General features: G+C 49.0%; 2 protein-coding genes across 4 annotated transcripts; one reads left to right on the forward strand and one right to left on the reverse strand.

Moving 5' to 3' along the window:
• The first annotated feature begins 2,591 nt into the window (after positions 1 to 2,591).
• ccni2 (cyclin I family, member 2) lies at positions 2,592 to 4,703 on the forward strand. The gene is made up of 5 exons (XM_057053926.1): positions 2,592 to 2,917; positions 3,662 to 3,812; positions 3,890 to 4,024; positions 4,209 to 4,283; positions 4,366 to 4,703. Exons 2-5 carry the CDS (start codon positions 3,699 to 3,701, stop codon positions 4,582 to 4,584), a joined length of 543 nt encoding a protein of 180 aa, XP_056909906.1. The 5' UTR covers positions 2,592 to 2,917; positions 3,662 to 3,698; the 3' UTR covers positions 4,585 to 4,703.
• septin8a (septin 8a) lies at positions 4,314 to 23,082 on the reverse strand. 3 transcript variants are annotated; one of them, XM_057053922.1, is made up of 10 exons: positions 22,907 to 23,082; positions 18,621 to 18,735; positions 18,334 to 18,529; positions 17,117 to 17,303; positions 14,764 to 14,925; positions 14,156 to 14,252; positions 11,370 to 11,538; positions 11,156 to 11,288; positions 10,904 to 11,073; positions 4,314 to 6,335 (listed from the first exon to the last, which is right to left on the reverse strand). In XM_057053922.1, the coding sequence occupies exons 1-10, from the start codon at positions 22,934 to 22,936 to the stop codon at positions 6,170 to 6,172; spliced, it is 1,425 nt and encodes a 474-aa protein (XP_056909902.1). In that variant the 5' UTR covers positions 22,937 to 23,082; the 3' UTR covers positions 4,314 to 6,169. The 3 variants fall into 3 exon arrangements, with proteins under 3 accessions (XP_056909902.1, XP_056909901.1, XP_056909903.1); XM_057053921.1 differs by having other exon boundaries at positions 4,314 to 6,338; XM_057053923.1 differs by lacking the exon at positions 4,314 to 6,335 and adding an exon at positions 8,663 to 9,679 and having other exon boundaries at positions 22,907 to 23,081.
• Positions 23,083 to 23,295: the final 213 nt, after the last annotated feature.

Consider the following 23,295-nt stretch of genomic DNA (forward strand, 5'->3'; position numbering starts at 1 on the left):
ATTAATTTTTTTTTAAAAAGGCACATTTTATTCATTTGATTTTAAGTGTTTTAAGACTCATTCCAAAGTCAGATATTTTGTTGTAATGCTTCTCTTCATTTTCATTTGAAATTAAAGCACATGTTTTCTCCATATCCCAAGATGTGTATTTTTTCTCCAATGAGGTGAGGTTACCAAAGCACTCCATCCATCCATCTGCTCCTGGTCCGGCCCCTTTGTCAAATGTTAGAACCCATTGTGGCCCACGAATCAAAATGTTTGCCCACCCCTGTTCTAGATGCATGTGAATGATGTCATACGTCTCATTACTCATACGCATTGTAAAGATTTTTCAAAATTTTAAATTTTCATTGTGAAGGCAAAGCTGGGTTAGCATTAGTATTAGCATATGTCAATATGACCGCCAACATGTGGGCATTAAAATACTAAATCAATACTATTTGTGATGTGTGGAAATTAGGCTCGCTTCAGCCACAACAACCATTTTCCCTGTATATTCAGAGTTCCTTTGAGGCTAACGCACGACCTGCTGCGCCTCCGCGCGGCGGACGTGTTTCTCATGTTCATTATCTCATGTCTGCCTGAACATTTGCTGATTAGTGCTGGGCACAAACTACAGCGGGGCCTGATGGGAAACTGTGCACGGCAAATCGAATCCGCGGTGGAAACTCAATGACCGTTACTGAAGCAAGTGCCCTCAGCATGTCCTGTCAATCACCACTATCACGTTAGCATGTTCATTAGCCGCCGCGAACCGCACGTTTGAGCGGTTCACAGGGCCGCCGCGCACGTGTAAGTTTAGCTAATCCAGCACGGAGGCGACAGCGTCCAGAGGGGCCTCCCGGCCTAAAAGGAAGAGGAAAAGCATTTCAGTTCGGCCCGACGGGCTGTGATCAAAGTCGGGGTTCAGATGTGAATCTGGGAACACAATGTGTTCATCAGTGTGAGGAAAACCTCCCCGACAGGACAAAAGTCGGTCCCGGGCTGACGTTGATTAAGGGGGAACATTCCTCCAGTTCTGGGTGGAGGAGCGACGCGGCCGGCGCCGAGATGTTGGGCTAAACCTGCTGATTCTGTCTGTTTTCTTTAAACGGGTCTTCCCTGAGACGCTGTGAGTGGTTTTATCTCTTTTACCCGCTTCGCCGCGTAAATCTGTTGTGTGGTTGTGCTGTTTGTCCCTCCTGTCCTGTCTGCGTCTTCGTCTCATGTCCTCGCCATCAAACGTCAGACGGGACGCTCGGACCTTTCAGCGATTTTACCGCAACGTGTTTCCCATTTTAAACAGATTAAAGAATTAGCCTGAGTGATATGCATCTTTATTGGAGGTAATTAGCCCTGAACCTGGTTGGACTGTGATCATATTTAATAATTAAATCCACTGTGGTCACAAGAACTGTCACTTTTTAACCATCATGAGTGTGTCCAGGCTGACTTAACTAGAGGTCATGCAGAGAAATCTCATGACCTCCTCTGGTATGTGATCTTCACCCTCCTCCTCCTTCTTTTCTCCTCTTGTGCAACACCCTAATCCTGGTCCAGGTCCTGGGCTTGGTCCAGAGTCTGATTACACGATGGGAGGTCTTGAGTTATTATGTCAAGGCCGCAGGTGTGAGTGGGGCGTGGGGTGATCTGCCTGACGGCCCCGATGTTAAGGCCATCCAGCCAGGGGCCATAGAGGAGGACTATAAGGACAGGACTGTTGTACACCTGAACCTGAGTCCTGGAGCCACCTCAGTGTCCCCACAGGGTCTGAATGACGGCGGCTGCAAGGCCTCAACGTCTGTCCGAGGGGTTTCATTGTAACATTGGAAGTATGGCAGCTAAACTCCGTCTGGTCCAGGCCAGCCTGGGCCCGGTGCAGGAGGACCGTCCCCCCCAGGAGGCTTCGTGGGGGATTCGCTGCCTGGCAGCCTGCTGCACCACCAGCGGACCTGCCGCCGTGGGGCAACTACACACTAAACTCCATGATTACAAACAGTTTCTAATCAAATATGGTATTAGAACAGGTGGGGTATCTGAATCTATTTTGACGCAGCACCGTCAGGAAACTTCTTCTCTTGATCTTCCCAGCCGTGACCTCGGCTCCAGGACAATGAGAACTCTGTTTTGGCTCAGGCGAGTGAAGCAGCTGTGGAGCGCAAACAGCTTCTGCCCTCAGAAAGTTTCACCAGTCAGACAGAAATGACTGTTTTGCTTATGACTGATAGTCAGTTAGCCGGGCACCTTTTCCAGTTTAATAGCTAGCAGGTAAGGAAGCTGGAGCAGCTACAGCTCAAATGGGCGCCGGGTGACGCTTTGTTTGACTGTACCACAAGTTGCCGTGGAAACAAGGAGCAACTGACTTTAGGAGGATGTTTTTAAAACCCCTAGAGCTGCTCCAACATTGAGTATTATTTCCAGGATTTATCCATTCTCCAGCCTGGACGCCGCAGCAGTCTGTCCCTGAGCAAGTGTGAATGCCGAAAATAAGACAGAAATCGACCATTTGCTGCACGAGCTCGACCATTTTGTGCGAGGAGTCCCGTATGTCTGACCCACTAACACATTTCTGCAGCCCGGCCGGTGACGTCACGGTGGGCGGGGCATGCAGCGTTCAAAACAATCCGTCCTTTGAGGCTTCCTCAGTGTTTGCTTCCTGCCTCCTCTTTTTGGCGCTTCTCCGCGCGTCATTTCGGTTATTTTTCTAAATCATTCGCGCTATTTCCCGCTTTTTTTTACATGCCGAGTTTATAGAATGCGTCTATTTTCTACATGTTCACGCCGAAACGCCTTTTTTACCCCCGCGAGATTGCGTTCATTAACGGCGTCGCGCTGTCGTTTGTTTTCGGGACAGTCTCGGCAAAAATGGACTAATTGGACAGAAGACGTATAAATGCGCCCGTCCCCGACGCTCTGTCCCGCTTCACCGACAGAAGAGGTGAGAAACAGTCTGGGGGATAACGGGGGACGAGGAAGATGTTTTTGTGATGAAGCTGCAACTGTGCAGGAGGCTGCTGCAGCAGCTGCAGCGCATTATCCCGTTTGTGCAAGTGTGTGCGTGCGTGCGTGCGTGTGTGTGGGGGGGGTATCACACAGCTGACACAAGTCACGTAGGCTGCATCTTCTTTGTAAGATTGGCGTTGCATTTTGATGATGGTTCCTGCACAGAATGGGGGCAAAATGGCGATGATGTTATCTGCAGCTGCTTCCTGTTGCGCGCTGGAGTCGCTTTGACTTCGGGTCAGAGTTCCGAGATTCAGAAATATTGACGGGAAAAGTGTGTAAGATATAATGAATGACATGTTTGCGTTGTTGGCGCCGGAGCTTCAGCTCCTCACCCCCAGTGGAGTTGAGGAAACCAGGACTTTTGTTTCCTGATGCTCCCATATGGGACGATGGCGGTTGTAATCGGATTCATTACTATGATCATTTTTGGCTTCTGTCAATACTGAATAGTATGAAAAAGCTAAAGAGTTGGGGGTTGTGACAACGCAATTCATTGTAAGCCAAGTAACATTTTCTGCTTTCTTCCCAAAACTCAACATTCAGAATAAAAGCATGTTTTTATTCTCTGATACTGGAGAAATATCAACAGGAAGCTGCCTGTAAACTGCTCTAAATTTTTAGTTTAACCTCTAAATGTAGTCCTGGTTACCTGAGTTCCTCCCCTCCCCTTCGGCAGGTGTCCTGGCTCCAGCCTGGCCTGCGCTCTGGTCACCATGAAGAACCCAGGAGCTACGGAGCGGCGCCGACTGGTCGTCCTGCTGGAGGCGGCCCTGCTGAGGGAGGCCCGCCTCTGGAAGGCGCCCGTCTTCAAGAACGGATCCATCCAGGTGAGGCACTGCGGTCATTTATCCTTTAATCCTTCTGTGATCTGGTGACCGACCGTGGTCTCTCCCCCCCCCCCCAGGGCACAGACATCTCTACGGCGCAGCACCGAGAAATGATCCTTTGGCTCGGAGAGATGAGCCGGCTGTTCCACTTCTGTCCAGAGACCTCTGCACTGGGAGTCTGCGTCCTGAACCGCCTGCTGTCCACTGTCAAGGTAGAAGGCCCGAACGGCGCTCTCCCACCTGGGGGACAGATCCACGCCTGCTAAACCTGTAGCGCTCCCACAGAGAGCGCCCAGTTTAACGTCACCCCGGGGACGCGCTGCCCCCTGTCTTTTAGGAGTGTGAACTGAGCCGCACTTTTTGTCCGTCGCTGCATTAAAACCTCTGCGTTTTCAGGCTCAGCCAAAGTACCTGAGATGCATCGCGTTCACCTCCCTCGTCCTCGCCGCCAAAATCAACGAGGACGATGAGGTGAGGACAAACTGAGAGCGACAGCCGGGGTCATTCAAAACAATATTTATTCCCTTTATTGTTTTTGTGACTCTTCACACAGGTAATAGGCTCCATTAAAGACCTAGTTATGCAGAGCGGGTGCAGCTTCTCGACAGCAGAGATTCTTCGCATGGAGAGGATCATCCTGGACAAGCTCCACTGGGACTTGTACGCCGCCACGCCGGTCGATTTCATTCACATCGTAAGTATCGGAATCAGCAGAAAGACAAGTACGAAAGCACACGACAAGCATGCTCGCATCACGTTGCCATGGCGATGAGCTTCACAATCCCCGACGCTCCCCCACCACATCCCAAAGTCTCAGTCCGCTCAGCAATTGTGCGTTTATTTGACCCCCTGTGCCTCCCCTCTGTTAATAAAACCACCATTGAAGGCAAATCTAGACCTTTAAAGACTTTAATCGGGACAATAGGTCGGGTTCGCTCGGATGTGCTAGTAAAGTAATAAAATGAATGGAAATAATTGGTCACTTTCCACTTTAAGATGCTTATTTAGCGTATCTGGGGCTAAACTAAAAGGCCACATGTGGAACAAAGTTACAGGTTAAACCAGGGCTGGTGGATCTCTGTTTCTGAGGAAGGAGCCTAAATCCAGACGGCATTTACGAGCATGCGGCACGTCGGGCCAAGGCACATTGAATTCCCGTGAATCCCAGATCTTCCACAAAGTGCCGATCTTGGTTTTGTTGTGAACGAGGCTCCAACCGATGCGTTACTGTTCCACAGCAGGGCTGCGTGCTCGTAACCACATCAAGGGAGGTAACGGTAAATAAATGTCTGTCTCCTGAATTGGGGGGGATCAGATGTGATTGTTAAGCTACCAGCAAACCTCCAGATGACCACTAATAGATTAGTTTAACTTCGCCTTAATTAAAAAATAAAGACACAGTGCATCGATTTTAAAAAATAATAATAAAATAAACATTTCTTTCTATATTTTTCAAATAAATACATCTACCTATATCTCACACTCCCACTAACCCTGCAGAAATAGTGTTGCTCTTATTTTTGTACTTATTTTTCCACCACGACACTTTGATTAAATATTTCAGTAACTCTACGCAACAACCACCAGGTGGCGCCTCTCCTGAAAGGCAGAACTTGTCGGGACTTGGACTCTCGAGGTTGCCTTCCAGTAAAGTCGGCTCTTTCCAAAACACAAGTGGCTTAATTTCGCTACGTGACAAAACGAAAATGTGTCGACCACGACGGAGGTCATAAAGAAAAACTAAAGCTCCAGCGCTCAGATCCGGGACAGGCCGGGGGGGGGCGGTACAGCAAAGGGGGCACCCTTTGCTTGCTGACACCCTCGCTGGAACCGAACTGGGTCCGATCGTCTCTCGCCGTTACTCTGGCGCGAATGAGCCGACGGTCAACATTGCCACTAGATTCGTCACGCCGGTGGAGAAAAGTCAACCTCGGGGGGGGGGGGGGGGGCAGGGTGGGATTCACAGTCTCTGCCTCTAAACGCGAACACAGAATAGCACTGCACGTACGATAACGATACGGACGAGATCACGACGCATCCATGGGGCAAACGCGGGTTCAGATCTGGTTCTAGCGGCTTTAAAGGCAACATTAGCCTGCAGGGGCGAGAGGTCGGTCAGACGTCAAAGTAAAGGGTGGGCGGACAATGAGACGACAATGACATCATCACGATAAGGTTCTGGTCTCGCTTTCACCGCTCTCCCCGCTCTCCCCTCTCCCCCCCCCCTCCCCCCCGATCCAGTTCCACGCCCTGCTCGTCTCCGGCCACCCTCACCTCATCTCGTCCATCGAGCTCGGCGCAGGCGTGGCCTGGGACCGCGCAACGGGCCCCAGCTTGCTCCCCGCCGGTCCGGGGCATCAGAAGACGCCGCTGGGCTTCCAGGCGGTGCTGTGGACCAGGCAGGTGCAGCACTGTATGGCCTGCCACCAACTCTGGCAGTTCAAAGGCTCCACGTTGGCCTTGGCCATCATCACCTTGGAGCTGGAGGCGCTCATTCCAGACTGGTTCTCAGTCTTCACAGACCTGCTGAAAAAAGCACAGGTAAGAGAGGCAGGCGGGGGAAAGGGCACCACGGGCGCGGTGCCGGAGGTTACCTGGACCCAGTGGCCCCGCCTTGTCATTGGTCAATACCTGAAATTTGATCAATTTATCCGTTTTAAAAACAAAAGGAGGCTTTTCTTTACGCGAGTGCACCGCAGGCAGCCTAGACTGGCGGAATCGGGCCGTTTCTGACGGGTTCATCGCAACAGAGGTCCTAAAAGCATCAAGAACTTTGCAGAATTAGCAAAAGCACAGTGTCATGAGTGAAAAGTGTCTTTTCAGCCTAACTAAGGTTGCTCTGTCGTGGTCGCCTCATCCATCCTTTTGTTGTTCTGCTCTTCCAGATCGACAGCGGCGAGTTCATCCACTGCAAGGAGATGGTGGACGAGTACCTCCGCAGTCTGGAGTTCTCCCTGCCGGCCAACGCCGTCTACATTTTGGACGGCGCCCAGATCCTGGACGAGGGGCGTGAGTGGAGCTCGTTGCAGCAGCTCCGACGGGCCAGGAGGGGGCGTTGCAGCAAGGAGCAAGGGGACTGTGATGAGTATTATGACGGTTTTGGGCGTTTGTATGGGGAGGAGGTCACAGAGGAGGACGCAGGTTTGCAGGAAAACGTATCGCCGTGTCCGCCGCTGCACCCCGCTGTTAACTAACCCCGTCCAAATCGGGCGCCAAGTACTCCAAACGTCGTTACTGTAGTCAGAATGAGATTCGCAACACTGAATCATGTTCCTCTTGTTTGTCCGTGCACTTTTCCAAACAGGAATATGATTCCTTTAAAGTTCTCTTAAAAATGAAATATGAGCCCAATAGCAGAAATTCTGCCCCCGATGCTCTGAAACCAACAGATCCCGCTCTTCCATAAGCTGTCAGGGGAGGGGAAGTGAGACTGATGAGTCCCTGTGTTAGTTTTTATTATATCAAATAACCTATTTTTTACCTGTTTCATGTAAACTCTCATTTCATGTGAGGGGTTGTTTTTTTTGCACTGAAGCTGAAACCGCAGAGGTGAGAAAAGCGGGACTGTACGACTGAATGTCTGCTCCCTTCTCGGCCCATTTAATAATTTCATACCTTTTTTCCAACCATCTGAGAGTTTGAGATGGGGAAGTGGATCCTGGTTTTGATATTCTGGTGCTGAGGCCACCTGTAGCACTTTGGGGCTTATTTTCCTTTTTTATATGTGAAAGTTTTGTTTTACAACCTTTTTTATTACTTTAGTCTGATTTGTACTAAACTTTTAAACACTGTAAAGTGTTGACTGTTAATTTACTGAAGCTGTTTTATGAGCTTTGCTTTAACTAAATGCTGCAACTCTTTTTTTTTTTGGTAACTTTATGCAACATTTACGAGCACCTTCACTCGTTTTCACATCATGAGATTTTCCTTTTTAAAATGCATCATTGTCAATATAGTTGTATTATTGGGTTCCAAATTGGGATAAAAGTGTCATGTTTTGTGACTAGTTCCAGGTGCCAGTTTAATTGTAAAACCAACTTGGATAAGGTGGGTAAATATTTCAGTTAAACTGGATTTAGGTCCGCATGTTTATTCTTTTGGCTGTGAGCTGCTGAATTATCTTTAATGTGAAGTGGTAACTGTCCAAACAGAAGCAACACCAGTACCAAGGTTGGTTTTTTTTCTTCCATATTTAATCATTTACTGAGGCAGCTAAATCTACTTTATGGTCAAACACCAAAATAAAAAGCTACAACTTTACAAAGCTCAACGTGCCATTTTGTTCTCTATATTGTCGCTCGTTTTTTTCATATCATTTCCGGTTACGAGATGGTGGATTGCATTGTGGGTAATGTAGGCAAGATTCTAAAGTCCAAATATTTGCTATTTAAACACAAGTCTATTTACTGAACACTTCATTTAGCTTGCTGGAGGTGTAATTTTTGTGTTGACACCATCTCATGTCATCATGTAACTTCTGGATTCTTGAGTTTTCTAATAGCAAGATAACTGAGACAATAGTCAGCTTAGAACACACTGGACAAGCGGTCAGAGCTTCAATACGTCCACTCTGTTGGTGTGCTGGGGACAGAACAAACACTGAACAGATTGCGCTGCTGGATGAGATCCAGAACCCTGCAGGTTCTGGCCAACACCAGGACTTCCTGTGTTCACAGCCACATGATTTCAAGCAGGAGATTCACATTTTCCTCACACACCAACATAAAACCTAACAGCTTCCATGCATCCGACAGCCGGCTGAGCCCTGCAATCGACAATCATGGTCAACTGTCCAGCCATCCATGACCCCCCCCCCCCAACGGCTGTGTACCGGTAATAAAGCAACCATAGCAGGGAGACGTTTACGTTTATTTCTATCCACAGTGATTACAGCTGCTCCACAGCAGGCTGAGGCGTGTGTGTTTTCCTGAATCCTGAAAGCACAAACTGGCTTCATGTTGTCACGGAGCGACGCCAAGGCGATCACTCACGGTTAATAATACCCTTACAACACTTGTGAGCTTTAAAAACACTGTTTTCATCACTAGTACATAGTTGCATAGTAAAGTTGGATAAGTATGGAAAATATTCACATATATTTATCAAGTTAATATGAAACAGCACCAGTACATAGCATTTTTTAAATTTATTTTAAGTTGTCAGTACCTCTGCAGTGATAAATACAGGTACTCAGTTTTATTGCTTGACCTAATGTTATTTATTAAGTAGGTTTTTTTTATTATAAAATGCGCAAAAGTCACATAACAAAACAAACAGCACAATGGGCAACATTTCAAAGGAAAATCTAAAAGGTTTGAGATTTCATGGACTTCAATTTGTCATTGAAATGTCTTACAAATCAAACAAACCCTAAATATTAAAAAACAAAAAAAACCATACTGAGTGGCTGAAATCACTTGCCCATTGTGTTAAACTGTAGTACCCGCAAGCTTTGAATGGATCGATGGTCTTATTTTGGTTTGGAGAGTTGGCAAACTTAAAACAAACAGATTTTAACCACAACATTTTTAAAAAATGCAAAATTTTATATATATTTTTATAAAGTGTCCCAACAAAAAAGAAAAAAAAATCCTGAATAAATGAGACGGCCACCGCTGGGAAGTCAAGTTTTACGATTTCTTAATTTCTCACCAGCTTTCACTCTGTATTTCTCCCCTGTGGCTTCATCATCATCCTCATCCTCAGTGTCTTTGGTCCGTGTGCTCAGTGTGAAGGTGGAATGTCGACGACAACAACAACAACAAAGGGTAAACAGACAAACCAATAAATGGGTGTGGTTGATGTTATGGTGATGGAGGACACATCCATGCTCGTGTGTGGGAGGGGGCAGAGCGCCCATAAATTAACTGAAACAAAAAAAAAAGTCACAATAAAAAATGAGTACATTAAATAAACAACTCTGGAGATACTGCAACGACAATAAATCATGATTCTAAAGCAAGAGGGGTGAAGTGAAGAGGCTGCACCGGTGATTGTTAGTGAGCAAAGGTGAGCATAAGCTAATCAGAACTCCTTGTCCTTTTTAAAAAAAATGTTAGATTTAAACTAATCACAATGCAGGGTAAATTATAGATTAGACTCTAATTAATCATTAGAGACGCACATTGTGAGAACGGCCACTAGATGGAGCCACTCGGCCTACAATAAATCCAACTGCTGCGCTTTTATTGTCACCACAGCTCATTTTCCAAAGCTGACCTAACCTGACGGCCTTCAGCCTCACATGTTCATAGGTGATGTCCAGATCACCTAAATCAATCAGTGAGACCTCCAATTAACCATCCAGTTTAATTAGAACTGCAGATATTTGGGTACTGAGCAGATTCTGAGTAATTAGTCCTTTCCCAGCTGGCGTTCAAATGGATCTAAAAGGTCTTTGTCAGGTTGTCAGCACGTAATGATGCTAATCGAGGGCTACATAGCGTCCGCTGTGGTTTAATAAACAGCCAAATATGAATGCACACTCAGAAGACTTTGATCCTCCTGGAAACTACGAGCTAAAGCGTGTTTAGTAAATGTGACATTATGTTTACCGAGTGACAGATCTACTAGAGCCTCTCTCTGGAAACCGATGGACCAAACAGCTGCCTGGCAGGTTAAAAATTTCCAGAAATACTGTTCTGTTCTGCAATGTCAGCAGTTCTGTGAAATATCCAAGATGACATGTACTAGTCTGCATTTTATTTTCTATCATTGTGGTGGAGCAGCTTTTTCCCCTGTGCGATCTGGGCTCTGTATCCTCTGCTCACAGTGAGCTCGGCGGCTCCTCCCTGAAAAATCAGAGCGATGCTGAAGGAAAGAGTGAAAGGACAGGAAGTGCGGAGCGTGTGGGCCGGACTAAAGGGGGAGGACGTTTCCTTAATACGTGCCAGGCATGTCTAGCAGTTCAAATTCTTGTGTGCTGGAGATGAGACAACTGCAGAGTGCCGTTAGTTTGACGTGACCCAGCATAGCAGAAGGTCAAAGGAGGAAAAAGCATATTAAGACACCAATTAGAAGGTTTTAACAGGATTAGAGAAGCAGGGGAGGAGCAGTGAGTCTAGGAAAGAGGAAGTGAGGGACTGTCTTACTTTTTCTTGTCCTTGTCCTTCTTCAGGGGCTGAGAGAGGGAGAGCGTCTCCACGGCTGCCTTCTTCCTGTTGAAGGTGTTCATCTCCTCCTCCAGGTCTCTGCGCTTCTCCTCCACCTTCCTCTTCTCCTCCTGGTGCATGCGCTTCAGCTGCTCGAACTTTTCGTGCAGCTGCGACAGCGGAAGCCCGAGACGGCGGTTAGAAAGAGGGGAACACGCGGTTTCAAAGGAGGACGCGCGACCCGAGACTGACCTCTCTCTCCTTCTCCTTCAGCTCCGCTTCCGTCTCTTTCACTTTGTTCACGAACATTTGTCGCATTTCTTCTTCTTTGCGCTGGAGGTCCGCCAAGAATTCTTTCCTCTTGGCCTCGTACGTCTCCTGAAGGCTGGAAGGAAGAAAGGTCAGAACGTGGGGAGGGTGGGGAGGGGATCAGCGTCCTGCGTACGTGTCCCTGCTCGCTCTGTACCTGAAGGGCTCGGTGTCGGGGTCTGTATCCTTGAAGCCCATCTCCTCCAGCTTGCAGCGTCGGTACAGCTCGTAGTGGCGGGCGTGGGTCTGCTCCCTTAGATCCTCCATGTTCACCCTGAGCAGCATCTCTCGGAGTTTGACGAAGTCGCAGTGGGTCTCGTTCTCCACTGAAGGGGAAGAGCGGAGGATCAGCGGCGGGAGACGCTGGTCTCGTCTTTGTTGTTGCAAAGCCAGATTTTAAGTTGGTTTATGCCTCTTTTATCCTGTGACAGCCCATTTTTTTCCCACCACTTGCAGTTTATTCCAACACCCCATCTGTTGCCCTCTTAACCTCATATCCTCTCCACTCTCAAAATGCGGGAAATCACCGTGTCTGGGCAGGAAATGTCAAGCCGTCTGCCGAAAAGACTGAAGACAAATGACAGTTGGCAGCCAGTGACTTGATAGAAACTGTCATATAAACTGTGGCTTTAAAAGCAGAGTGACTTTCACAGGCAAATGAATGAACGATGGGGAAAAGGCAGCAAATGTCGCCGTCCCCACAGCGGAAGAGGGCTCGCCTACGTTCCTGCTGCATCAAATGAGGAAAGATGCTGCTAGCGTTCTTGGCGGGGGCTCGTGCCAGGACGGACGGGTGGTTCCATTAACCCCGGGGTAGCGCCGGTGGGGACGGGGATATATACACTAATGTTTAAATATGGCTACAAGCTGTGAGCTTCGAGGGTGCAAACACAGCAGTAATGATGCTAGAGAGGACTAATTAATGTGGCATTTAGCTTCTCTGGAGCGTCACGGGAGAGCAGCGCGATGAGGAACCGCAGTATAACGTCAAAGTCGTCGGAAGTCGAGGGATCAGAATGGAGCCAAAAATATATTTAAAAGAGGTAAAATGGTGCTATGATTCGTGATCCGAGCTAGACCATCGGGCAGCCTTCTGCAGGCCCCCCACTGAGGGCTGACAGAGAGCCAGTTCTGCGGTCATCTCGGCCTCCAGACATCAGGTCAAGGCTCTGCTGATGCACGCACACGCACGGGAACAGAGTGACATCACGGACGTGAAGGTCGTGCGTTACATTAATAATGAAGTGTTACAGCAGGTAACGAATTAAAGTAGCTAAAGTAGCCATCATAAATGCACCGGGGAGAAAAAAAAAGCTGCGTGTGAAATATCTCAAGGCCGCGCGAATACGTCTGGGGCCCAACAGCAACAAACGGTGACGGCCGCGATGAACAGCGTCCACGTTCACGCGGCACAAACACACAACCCGTGTGTGGACAGTTGAACAAACTGTAGCCGTGGCGAGAAGCGACAGGCGTCTGTCTGCAACATGCCGCAGAAGTCTGGAGGCAACAGAGGATCAGTACCCGCAGGGAGCATTCACGCATAATTCCCCTTTTTTATCAGCGCACAGTCCCCCCCCCCGTCTTCTGTCCGGTCCAGGCGAGTTTCCCATGGCTCTCGGAGAGGTTAACATAACCGATCTATATGACATCTGGCATCTGCAGGCTGTTTCCACTAACAGAGGCCGTTCCTTCAGCCACCCGAGAGCAGCAGAACACTCAAACTTCTGTCCTCCGCTGTTCTTCAGATACTGTCCATCATGAGTAATGAGCGTTCAGTCAGCAAGGAAGCCAAATTCACTCTTCGAGAGTGGATTTGTGTCACACATAGATATCAGCTGGCCTAAAAAGGTAGATATATACCTCAAACTAGATATATATTCATATCACCGTAAGGAAATAACTGGAATTCTATTACAATCCATTTAAAATGCATAAATGTCGTGATTCTGTCCGTTTCCGTTGACTTTGTGATGACTGATGAAGGGAAAGGAATCTGTCCCCTGGAGACACACAACAGCCTTTAAAAATAACCCCAGTTTGTCCCACTGAGGGTTGGGGAATGAAAGTGGCCAGAGAACGGAGGGAAAAAAAGAGAGAAAAAGCGGGAAAGAGGGTGAGGACACGAGCAGGAAACCGAGGGAAGGCAGGAAGAAAAGGGAGCGCTTGTAGCTGCCGTCAGCTCCAGCTTAATAAATCAAATCAAAATGTTTGTTCTCATTGAGGGACCAGGGCAACGAGCTGTGGGAAAACAATGAAGAACGTTTCCATGTGCACTGCTGACATCCACATAGTCGAGAAAGGGAGGAAAAAATAATATATGTGCAAAAAAATAAAATAAAAAAGAGGAAAAACCCACTGGCAATGTAGAAAACGTCTAAACCCTCGGCCTTCATTAGGCAGCGTCAGTCGATGTGACATCAAACACACACACACGCGCACAGTGGGGGGCACTCCACATTAATGAGGGAGGCTTCATCTAAACAGGGTCAATGGGGGGGGTGGGGGGGGCAGCAGGAAACGGCTCTTACACTGATGCTGATGACTCAGGCTGAGCTGCATATTTTACACACCATTCATTAACAGCCACTGCTGTCGAATTCTAAATTCAGTGACGATTTAAAAAAAAAAAAGTAATATTCTGAGAATACTGACAAAAAAGGGCCTCTCAACCCCCCCCCCCCACTCGTTCTACAAACACAGCAGCCTCCAGTCACTCATGATGTCATGAAGATTGGATTAAAGTAAACGGATTATATCATTTCCTCATTTTCCTGCACGTGCACCTCCGCGGGCGGGCATGTTCCTTCTGGCAAACGTTTCTTCAGATAATCTTTGACTTTTTTTAAACCACCTCTATTATTAGACGGAGCAGCATCTCTAAAACACCTTTAAGGGAATGAGCAGATGAAAATATCACCTCTTCAGGGCTAAGGTCCTTACCTTGCACGACCCCCCAGGGGTACTGTCTGGCCCGCACGGTCTTGTTCCCCACTTTGACCTCTTCTAAGCTTCCAACCACAGCAAATGGCAAATGGGCCTAAAAGCGAGTGGGGGAAAGGTCAAAAGGTCACAACAGCCACTGTCCCAGCTTATCCAGGAAAACGTTTTCCCTGCTTTTCCCCATGAAAGCGTCGGTATTACACAACTGAAGCCCACCAGAAAGTGGGATAGTCGTGTTCTCGGTGAGCTTTTCAGTGAAACGTGTAGGATGCTGTCAGAACAAGCACGTCGTGCCGCCTCGACAGCGACAGAGAGGGAAAAACATTCCGATTCATGACCGCAGAACTGAAGCGGCGAGCCGAAACCAGCTGTCTCGGGGGAACAAGTCGGCGAGCGTGGGCGCTGATGGAGCCGCCCCTGAATAGATGAGGATACTGTAGGAGGACTAAACAACACAAGCACTGGTGAGTGTTAGCACACAGGTGAGGCTGTGTCATCACCACGTCAGCTAGGAACAGCGTAAATGTTCAGTTTTACTCAAGAGCCGCTTTATGTTCCTGGCGATATCATTAAAAAAAAGCCACGCTCAGACAAAAACCCGGTCTTACGTTCATGGAGGCGTTGATCTCGCTGACGGCTTCGTCGTCTGTTGGGAACTGGTATATCTGCACGCCGTTGCTCACCAGCTCGCTCATGATCTTGATTTTGAACTTGTGCAGCTCACTCTTGGAGATCGTGTCCGCTTTGGCGATAATGGGGATGATGTTGACCTGCGGAGGGTTCGAGAAAAGCGAAGGTAAATCGGACCCAAAAAGGACAACCGAATCGCTCAAACGCGGAAGATAAACCGACACTGGAGACTAATTAAAGATATGAAGCCACGTAAAGTGGTGCAGGTGGTTGATGGAGCCCACAGGACGCGCTTTAATGTATATTAAAAAAGCAGTCAGACAGAAATGATGAATGCAAACAAGGCAGGAGGAGGCTCAGCCCAAAACCACTCTAAAATAATGAGGAAGGTCCCCAGAGACTCCTTTATCTGTTCCACAGTGCGAATCAAAACTCAGACACTATCGAGCTCCCACGGAGCCATTATTAATTATCCAGAGCCGACGACAGACGTGCGTGGTCAGGGAAGCAGGCAGGAGTGTCCCATCGTGTGTTCGTTCCCCTCCTGCAACTGGGTTTTCCCAGCTGACCTCGGATCATTCCCAAAGAGTTGTGTTTGTTTTAACGATGAAGCACCAGCTGGGATACTTGGCTTAAATCAAATACACATCAAACACTTCACTTTTTGCATTATCAATATCAATGTCAAAACACTGGAAAAACTGTGTTAATGTTTTTGTTTTTTATGGAAAATGGCAGAGATTTTAAATGCCACTCAGCTCCATGCTAATATTAGATAACTGAGGTAATTTTCTACTCCAATTCAGTAAATACGCTGATTTAAAACAAAAGATATCTCTCCGTCTCTTATCTTTCTTCCTGCCTGCAGCCACCACAAGCTAAACCCACTCTGGGGGGGGGGGTGAACAAAAACACCATTGTCTGGCCTTCAGAGTGAACTCTGCAGACTGAAAGTTGCTTCTGCTCAGCTTCCCTGGTTTCCCAGGGCCATACGCTCACAGGACGGCCCTGCTCGGGTATCTTTACATTCCAGATTCACAGCGGGAAACGCTGCTGCGGCTACAAAAAACAGGCTGGTTAGCTCGGGAGAGGAGCAGCCGAAAACATCCTGCAGCCTATTTCTCTGCAAAGAGACCACAAGATAAACCGCGGTCCCTCCACATACAACACGTCGCATAGCTGCATATAGAGCCGAGTAGATGGGCTGCAAACACGCCGGCTCGCGTGTCCACACGCTAAATAAATAAAGAGGGAAGATATTTTTATCGCAGGTATGCTGCGCCTCTTTCAGAGCAGGCGGTGTCCTGATGGTTTGGATAGATCCGGGAAACAGTTGGTACATGTGGGCTGCTCACTTCTGATCAGTGTGTTGGCTCCTTCACAGCAAGAGGGGCCCAAATTAGAGCTCCGCCCCCTCTCGCTACAGAGGAAACGACTAGCGTGATGTGAAAGAAGATGCCTGCTTACATGTGAGCGGCGTGCTTCCTCACCTATAACTATTATTATTAATGCGGAAAGATCAAGCGTCTCCCGAGAGCGACGGTTGTAGGACACACTTGGCAGCAGGGCGGCGACGGCTGGAAGAGGGACGCCAGCCTGCTTTGATCACAAGCTGACCGTCTGTTTCATTCTGCACCCAAAACTGCATCATAGACGCGGCTAAATCTGCCACAGGGTCTATTCTTCTCCATGCAGGTGCTCTCAGACGCAATGAACCACATTAAAAATCAGACGGAGCAGAGATTTTTAGCTCTACGAATGATTTTATGAGCTCAGGTGACCTCAGACAACACCCCAAAAACAAAGAACCACTTTCAGTTTCACTGCCAATTTGTGCGCACAGGTTGAGCACGTCAAGCATCTTACGCTGATATTCCAACAACTTTGGCAAATGGCCAAACACCGACCCAGTGAATGAGAGCAGTAGTGACCCAAATCAATGTGGTTCTGAATGTCGCCGTCAGTGTGTGTATTGATGAGCACATCCATCGACTACAAACGGGATAAATGGGAATAAGTTCAGATCTATGTGAATACTGTGGACCCCCCCCCCTCCCTGAAACTGGGCCGTTAACGTTCAAACCCTAAAGCAAGAAGGACAGAGAGCAGCATGGGAACGTCCCTGGAAACCCTATCTGTTGAAATAGGAGCGCGTTCCCTCAATGCAACATTCTTTCACTCCATTCATGTGGGACCCTGAGAATCCCAAACCAGGGAAGGATGTGGGGGGGGGGGGGGAGTCAGGTATCCTCAGGTGTCAAATCCACACCGGACCACTGGAGGGGGGGAGACAGCTCTGTGCCTATGCAGATGTGCGTCAGCGCGGCCTACCTTGCTGTCCAGCTTCTTCATGGTGACGAGGTCCAGGGACTTGAGGGAATGTCCCGTCGGGGAGATGAAATACAGGCAGATGTGGATCCTGGTGTCGTGGTAGTTGAAGAGCGAACGCTTGATCTTCAGCTCCTCCTGCAGGTAGTTCTCAAACTGCGTGTCGATGTAGTCCACAATGGGTTTGTAGCTGTGGATACAGGCAAAGAGAACATCTGTCACATCTGTCTTCGCTCCGAGCGGCCCGGATTCATTTCGTTTGCACTATTTGTTTCATTAACTGCATCTGTGCCACGTTGGAACGTCTCTCCGAGGCAGCGTGTGTGACACACACCTGTGATCGATCAGGGTATTGAAACCTGATCGATCACCTCTGGCTCCTGCACAAACCCCCATGCTGTGCTTTCTGAACCACACACACACACACACACACACACACGCACCCGTCACGTGGTGGGAACAAATACCTGCTGACAGATCTGCAGGGGCCCCGGTTGTTTAAAGGAGGGGAAGCTACAATAAAAGCACCCATTGTTACCGTTGGAAGAGAAAACACACTTTGACACCTTTACGTAATAAAACAAGGACCCAAAAACACAGTAAAAATGTCCAATACTGTGGTTCAGTGGGAACCTGACGGGTCGATTCTGCTTTATGAGGGGCAGCTCTGCAACAGCTTCCTGGTTAAATACTTTAGCAGGTCCTCGTATGAACTCAGCATAACTCAACTGTGACCCAGAACGAGGCGTCATTCAGAGGAAACGCAACTTCTCCGTCTTCTCCCTTCACATCCATCTTCAATCTTTGTGGAATTCACAGCCTCTGACCTCTTCCAGAGCCCTCGGTGTGCGTTTAATGTCTGCTGGCTGGCGGTCCAGCCGTGTTGGGTTATGCTGCTGACGGCGGGGGGGGGGGGGGGGTTGAGTCGCTATCAGAGGGCGTGAGAGTGCAGCTCTCTGGCTGGGTCACAACAACAACACTCTGGTCCACAGATCAACCATTTCCCCTCCAGTCCGTCCCACCTCCGATCATTTCCATTTTACACAGAGAACCGAAATGTCAAGGAAAACCTGACGCTTCGCCGGCGTCTGTTTCTTTCATTTGAAGCTGAAAAGAAGCGAGACTTCGGCGTTCGTTTTGCAAACACAAGCGAGGGTTGAAACTGGGGGGGGGGGGGGGGTTTTCCCCATTTTGAGGGTTTTCTCCTCCATCGGCCTCACCTGTCCTCCTTGTTGATCTGATCCCCGAAGCCCACCGTGTCCACCACGGTCAGTTTGAGCTGCACGTTGCTCTCCTGGAGGTCGTAGGTGCGCGGCCGCAGATACACGCCGTTCTGGTAATGGCTGGCCTCTTCGTTCTCGAACATGGTGTTGAAGAGCGTGTTCATTAACGTCGACTTGCCGATGCCGGTTTCACCTGTGGACGGTACGAAAGGAGGAGGGGAGGGTCGTGATAATCCGACCGTTTGGATTTAAAAAAATCCCGCACTGACTTTCTTGACACTCACCTACACAGAGGATGTTAAAACAGAATCCCTGGGTGACCGATTTGCTGACCAGCTGGTCGGGGAGGCTGTCGAATCCAACATGTCCGCCCAGAGACAGGCTTCGCTTCTCTTCATTCTGCCCAGAAAACACGAGCGCGCGCACACACACACATGGGGAAGACATTAGTCAGCAGTAGGTAAAGCTGGTGGCTGAAGCCTCACATTCCTATGGAAATGAAGTGTGCTCATGGAACATTCTGCAGACGTTTAAACGGCGCATTCCTAAGCATTCCTTCAGAATTAGCAAGCCGATCAATTAGCATGCTGTTATCTTAGCGGCGATGGGTTCGGCGATGAGTGATTCAAGGCAATAAATCACGAGATCATCACAGCTACTGTCCAGCCGGTGGACGCTGTTCTATTTGGTGATTCTGTAAACGCCATGTCAGTCGAAACGGTGGACACGGAGGGGGCTGATAGGAGCCGTCCGGGCGGCACCTTGAGACGAACGGGGGCCACCCGAGCTCGTCTGGCTCAACCACGACGGAGCGCATACTTGAAGGCTGATGTCACCGCACGTGAGCAGCCTGAGAGCAGAGCTACGCTCAGCTGAATGTAAACCAAGCGCAGCCAAGCCGAAGGCGGCGGCGTCCGGCCTCGGCACGCTACGATTCACCAGATATACTGGGATGTTTCTGCTCCAAAGCTCCTGACAGGGTTGCCGATGTTCTCGCTGCTGACATTAACGACGCCGGGATAACTTCCGCTAGAAGTCAAAGAAGATGCGAGTGGCGATGCGTGATGAACCCCGCGGCGTCCACGGTAACGCCGCGGGGTTCATCACGCATCGTGGATACACCTGCTGGAGCCTTGGGACAGACTTGGGACAGTACTGGGGAGCTCAGAGAGGGTCTGGATTCCCGGCTTGTGATTAAAGTACTTATATTTTCCTTTATTCTGCTTCACCTGTCAGTCCTCATAGCATCACGTGTGGCCCTACAGGTGCCTGTTATTAGGCAATTCAACTCTATACGTAGTAAGATATGTAGAATGGCAGACGTATTTATTCATACACGCAGTCGGAATAACCCGGAGAACCTCGGGGATCCAGCTGCCCCGACAGGAATGAAAAGCTTCTGGTGAAGCGTCCCAGGCTGAGGAAACGCCAACGTTCCCAGGCCACTGTATCACCAAGCCAACAGGAAACGGGGGCCCCCAGGTGGCTCGGAAATGAGCCGCAAACCACGTAAGCTAATTCATGACGCTGCGCATTTGTGAGCAGGCTAATGCAAACACCCTTTTCCTGTCAGCCATGTGCATTCTGCCAGATTCTTGGGACACAATGGCGTGCGGCTCAGAATGCTATGCTTCCCTTTACGTAGTCGGTGCAACCACTCCGTTTCTCTTGTACGTGCGGCACCTTCTTTAGCTTTGTTTCGTTAGCGTGACGGCGGATTGCTGACATACCTGTCAGCCCTTCCGCCCTGCACAGTCATACCTGCAGAAATGTGCCAAGACTAGAGATCTGAGATAAAATGTTCCCCTCTCCACTCTGGGCTGGCCTCCGTTCCCAGATGACTCCTCTTTTGTGGTTGGTGTCTGCTTCAGTGCCCCCCCGCCCACCTGACAGACCACCTCAGCAGCTCGTTTGTGGTATAAATACAACCAGACAAGGCCTTTAAACGCGTAGGTGTGCTCTGTACGCAGAAGGGTGTCCTGATCCATCTTGGTTTTTATTAAGCATGGCTTCAAAGTGGAGTATCGTGTCCTCGGCTACATTTCTGTGGTTGTCTGGCTACGTCACCAAGGCAACAGCTGTTGCGCCCTGACAAGGACAGCAAACGCACCGCGGTCATATTCGATCATCTAGTTTCAATTCATGTTTTAACACGATTTTCCAATTACATGACAATTTTCTGTCGCCCCTTGCGGAACACGTCCCAAAGACCCGAGACGTCCCGACACGGAAAAGGAAAGAAATATTCTGATTTGTGGCCCAAGACATTATTTATGACCTCGTTTCCCAGTCAGCTATTGAAGTCTGACGCTCCATTCTCGCCTCTCCGCCGTCATGGTGAAAATATGACAGTTAAGATTTTGATCTCGTCAAATGGGGGAGGGGGGGGATAAAAAATAACTGGTATTTCCTCTTTTTTTTTTATAACTCATCAAATTCTCTCCCTTTGGTGTCACATGTATGTCACCGCACGGACGTGCAGGAAAGACAAATATGAGTCAGACTTAGAGGAAGGACACGTGAACCAATTAATGAGGCCGTACGTGTACAGCATGTTCACGTTACCAGTCTCGCCACTTTGAAAAGTTGGACATTGGCAAAATGGAAGAAATTTGGAATAAAGACCAGCATTTCAGCCTGAGGGAAAGCCAAAGATGCACTTTTTGAGTCCAAAGGATCACTAAGGCTTAAAAACCTGTGTAATTTCTGTTTTTAGCTCGGTCATTTCAACAAAAAATATATATATATATATTTTTAAATAGACCACTGACTAAACACAATTTGCGCCTGCTGCCGTTTGCAGCCGCGTTCTCGGCCTCCAGCCATGTTGGACAGCATCAGAATCCACAGTAATTCAGAAATGATGGATTCTATAGATAGAAATCGACTCCTCACCAGCGATGCTGCAGCCGGGCTGTCGTTACTCGTCTGTAACGCCGCGCCTGACAAGGCTCGAGCCCCGAGCGCCGTGCCGTGTCCATTTATTTTAACACTCTAAGTGACAAATCGCAGTCGGTGAAATACAGATGAACTCTGACAAAAATGAACTACGGGCTTTAGAGCGAGGCGCCGGCAGAACTATTATACCCTTGTAAATGTCTATAAGTCGAAAAATGTATCTACATCTGGCCTGGAAGGCCTTTTCAGCTCTTTCTGTTGCCAGAGGCAGGTTGGACTGAAGACACAGCGGTCTTCAAGGTCAGTAAACATGGTCCAAGCTGGCTTGTTTCATTACATAACTGATTGAGTGAACCACATTCTGCTACACACACCACCGATGCAGTCAGAGAGCGGCGATAACAGATCAATAGTCGCTCCCACTGATTGCTTTACATCGCCCCGTCCTGGAAAGGTAACCCGGACCTCCGCTGGGAGCAAAAGTGGGCCAACAGGGCCACCACCAACACATCCCCATCAATAGCCGCCTGTAATTAACCATGTGTCCTTTCCACAAACGAAGAGTTTGTTCAATATGGTCTCACGTGCTTCCTAAATTGGGGCAGGAACCTACCAGGACTGCGTGTGGGTGCGCTCGCCAGGTTCAATAACCCCCCCTTTCTGGTTTCTCCTTAAATCTGTAGACTATCCCAAAATTGGCATTTGGCAAAAAGCGCAACGTCGGCAGCATCTTCGACGCCTTCCCACCGTTGTAGGAGCCAGCTGTGCACAACCGGTGCTCAGGTTTTTGGATCCTTTCCATTCCTCACAGCCTGTGGAGCACTATTAAGTGGTGGGAGTGGCCCAGACGGTGTTCCTAATCCCTTTATCCCTGCAACTCAGCGCTTCTTACTGTCCCATTCTCCACTCCAGGGATCTCTCCGAGCATCTGCCAAAAACTTAATCACCATCCTGGGCATTTGTTTAACCCACATAATGCGTGTTCTCCATTGCACACACGCCATGTTGAGGAAAGATGACATGTCTCAGGTTGTGCCAGTGGTGTTTTCATCAACCCGTATTGCATCACAATGTATTGACAACCTGACAGGACTTGTCTCAACTAACCCAAAACGGGAGGGTGACAGGAGGAGGACCAGCCATTGGCAGCAACTCTGTGACTCCATGAGGTGCAGGGAAATATTGTGGTTTAAAACGATATTTTGAGGCTGCTTTGGGGGCCAATCTCGACCCTGTGCAGCCACAAGCTGTTGCTTGCACATCAAGGTTGCACCAGCAATGCAAAATACTGTGAAACCAAGTGTTTCCGTGCAGTATCCGTTAGTCTGCATGAACAATGTCCAAGTCCGTGGTGTTTTATCTGCCCATTACCCACGGTGAAGCCTGGGTTTACCAATAATTTGACAGGCAACCGTAACGTGCGAGCAGCCACGCACCCCTAATTTAAGACGTGAGCACTTGAATGGAAACGTGCGGCTCCTGTCCCCCTCTGGACGGGTAAACCGCTTCCACCATCACGGCTGAGCCCCCACACCGAAGCGGGGGAGGCTTAGCTCCAGCTCCAGCTCCAGCTCCAGCCCGCACACGCACACACTTTCACCGAGCACCGCCGAGCACCGCCGGGCTCCTCCGCGCGGTTCAAACGGCCGAGCGCGGAAACGCTTTCGCTTACCGAAAATACGTCCACGTCCGTGGCAGCCATGGTGCGGAATGTGCGGCGTCGGTGGGCTGAGCGGGCTGAGCAGAGGCGAAAGGGAGCAGCCCTCGTCTCCGTGTTAGCCTGCTAAACTACTGACAGAGCAGGAAGCGACGGACGCAAGAGCCGCTGGCTCCGGAGGCGCCTGCCTCCAGCCTCAAGATAGTTCCCCGCCGCTCCGCTCCTCCTTCGCCAAGCCCCCTAATTCTATTGTTTTTTTAATCTTTCCGGGTCGACTTTGGTTAGACTGTGTGAGATTTTGTCTTGTGAATTAAATTAAATTGTACAGTACCGTTAAAAAAAAAAAGTCCGGAAAGTAGAGGTATTTAGACACGCGTTTTGATGTACGCATGCGCCGCGGTATG

Source organism: Takifugu flavidus, chromosome 14 (genome assembly GCF_003711565.1).
Source record: "Takifugu flavidus isolate HTHZ2018 chromosome 14, ASM371156v2, whole genome shotgun sequence".
Classification (NCBI taxonomy): domain Eukaryota; kingdom Metazoa; phylum Chordata; class Actinopteri; order Tetraodontiformes; family Tetraodontidae; genus Takifugu; species Takifugu flavidus.

What these genes read in the sequence shown, in the direction of transcription:
- ccni2 (XM_057053926.1), top strand. Translation starts at nt 3,699, where the DNA reads ATGAAGAACCCAGGAGCTACGGAGCGGCGCCGACTGGTCGTCCTGCTG. An exon ending in TCAAGAACGGATCCATCCAG is followed by an intron (nt 3,813 to 3,889) that starts GTGAGGCACTGC and finishes CCCCCCCCCCAG; the next exon opens with GGCACAGACATCTCTACGGC. An exon ending in AAATCAACGAGGACGATGAG is followed by an intron (nt 4,284 to 4,365) that starts GTGAGGACAAAC and finishes CTCTTCACACAG; the next exon opens with GTAATAGGCTCCATTAAAGA.
- septin8a (XM_057053921.1), bottom strand. Translation starts at nt 22,936, where the DNA reads ATGGCTGCCACGGACGTGGACGTATTTTCG. An exon ending in TTTTAACATCCTCTGTGTAG is followed by an intron (nt 18,530 to 18,620) that starts GTGAGTGTCAAG and finishes TACCGTCCACAG; the next exon opens with GTGAAACCGGCATCGGCAAG. An exon ending in CCCGACACCGAGCCCTTCAG is followed by an intron (nt 11,289 to 11,369) that starts GTACAGAGCGAG and finishes TCTTCCTTCCAG; the next exon opens with CCTTCAGGAGACGTACGAGG.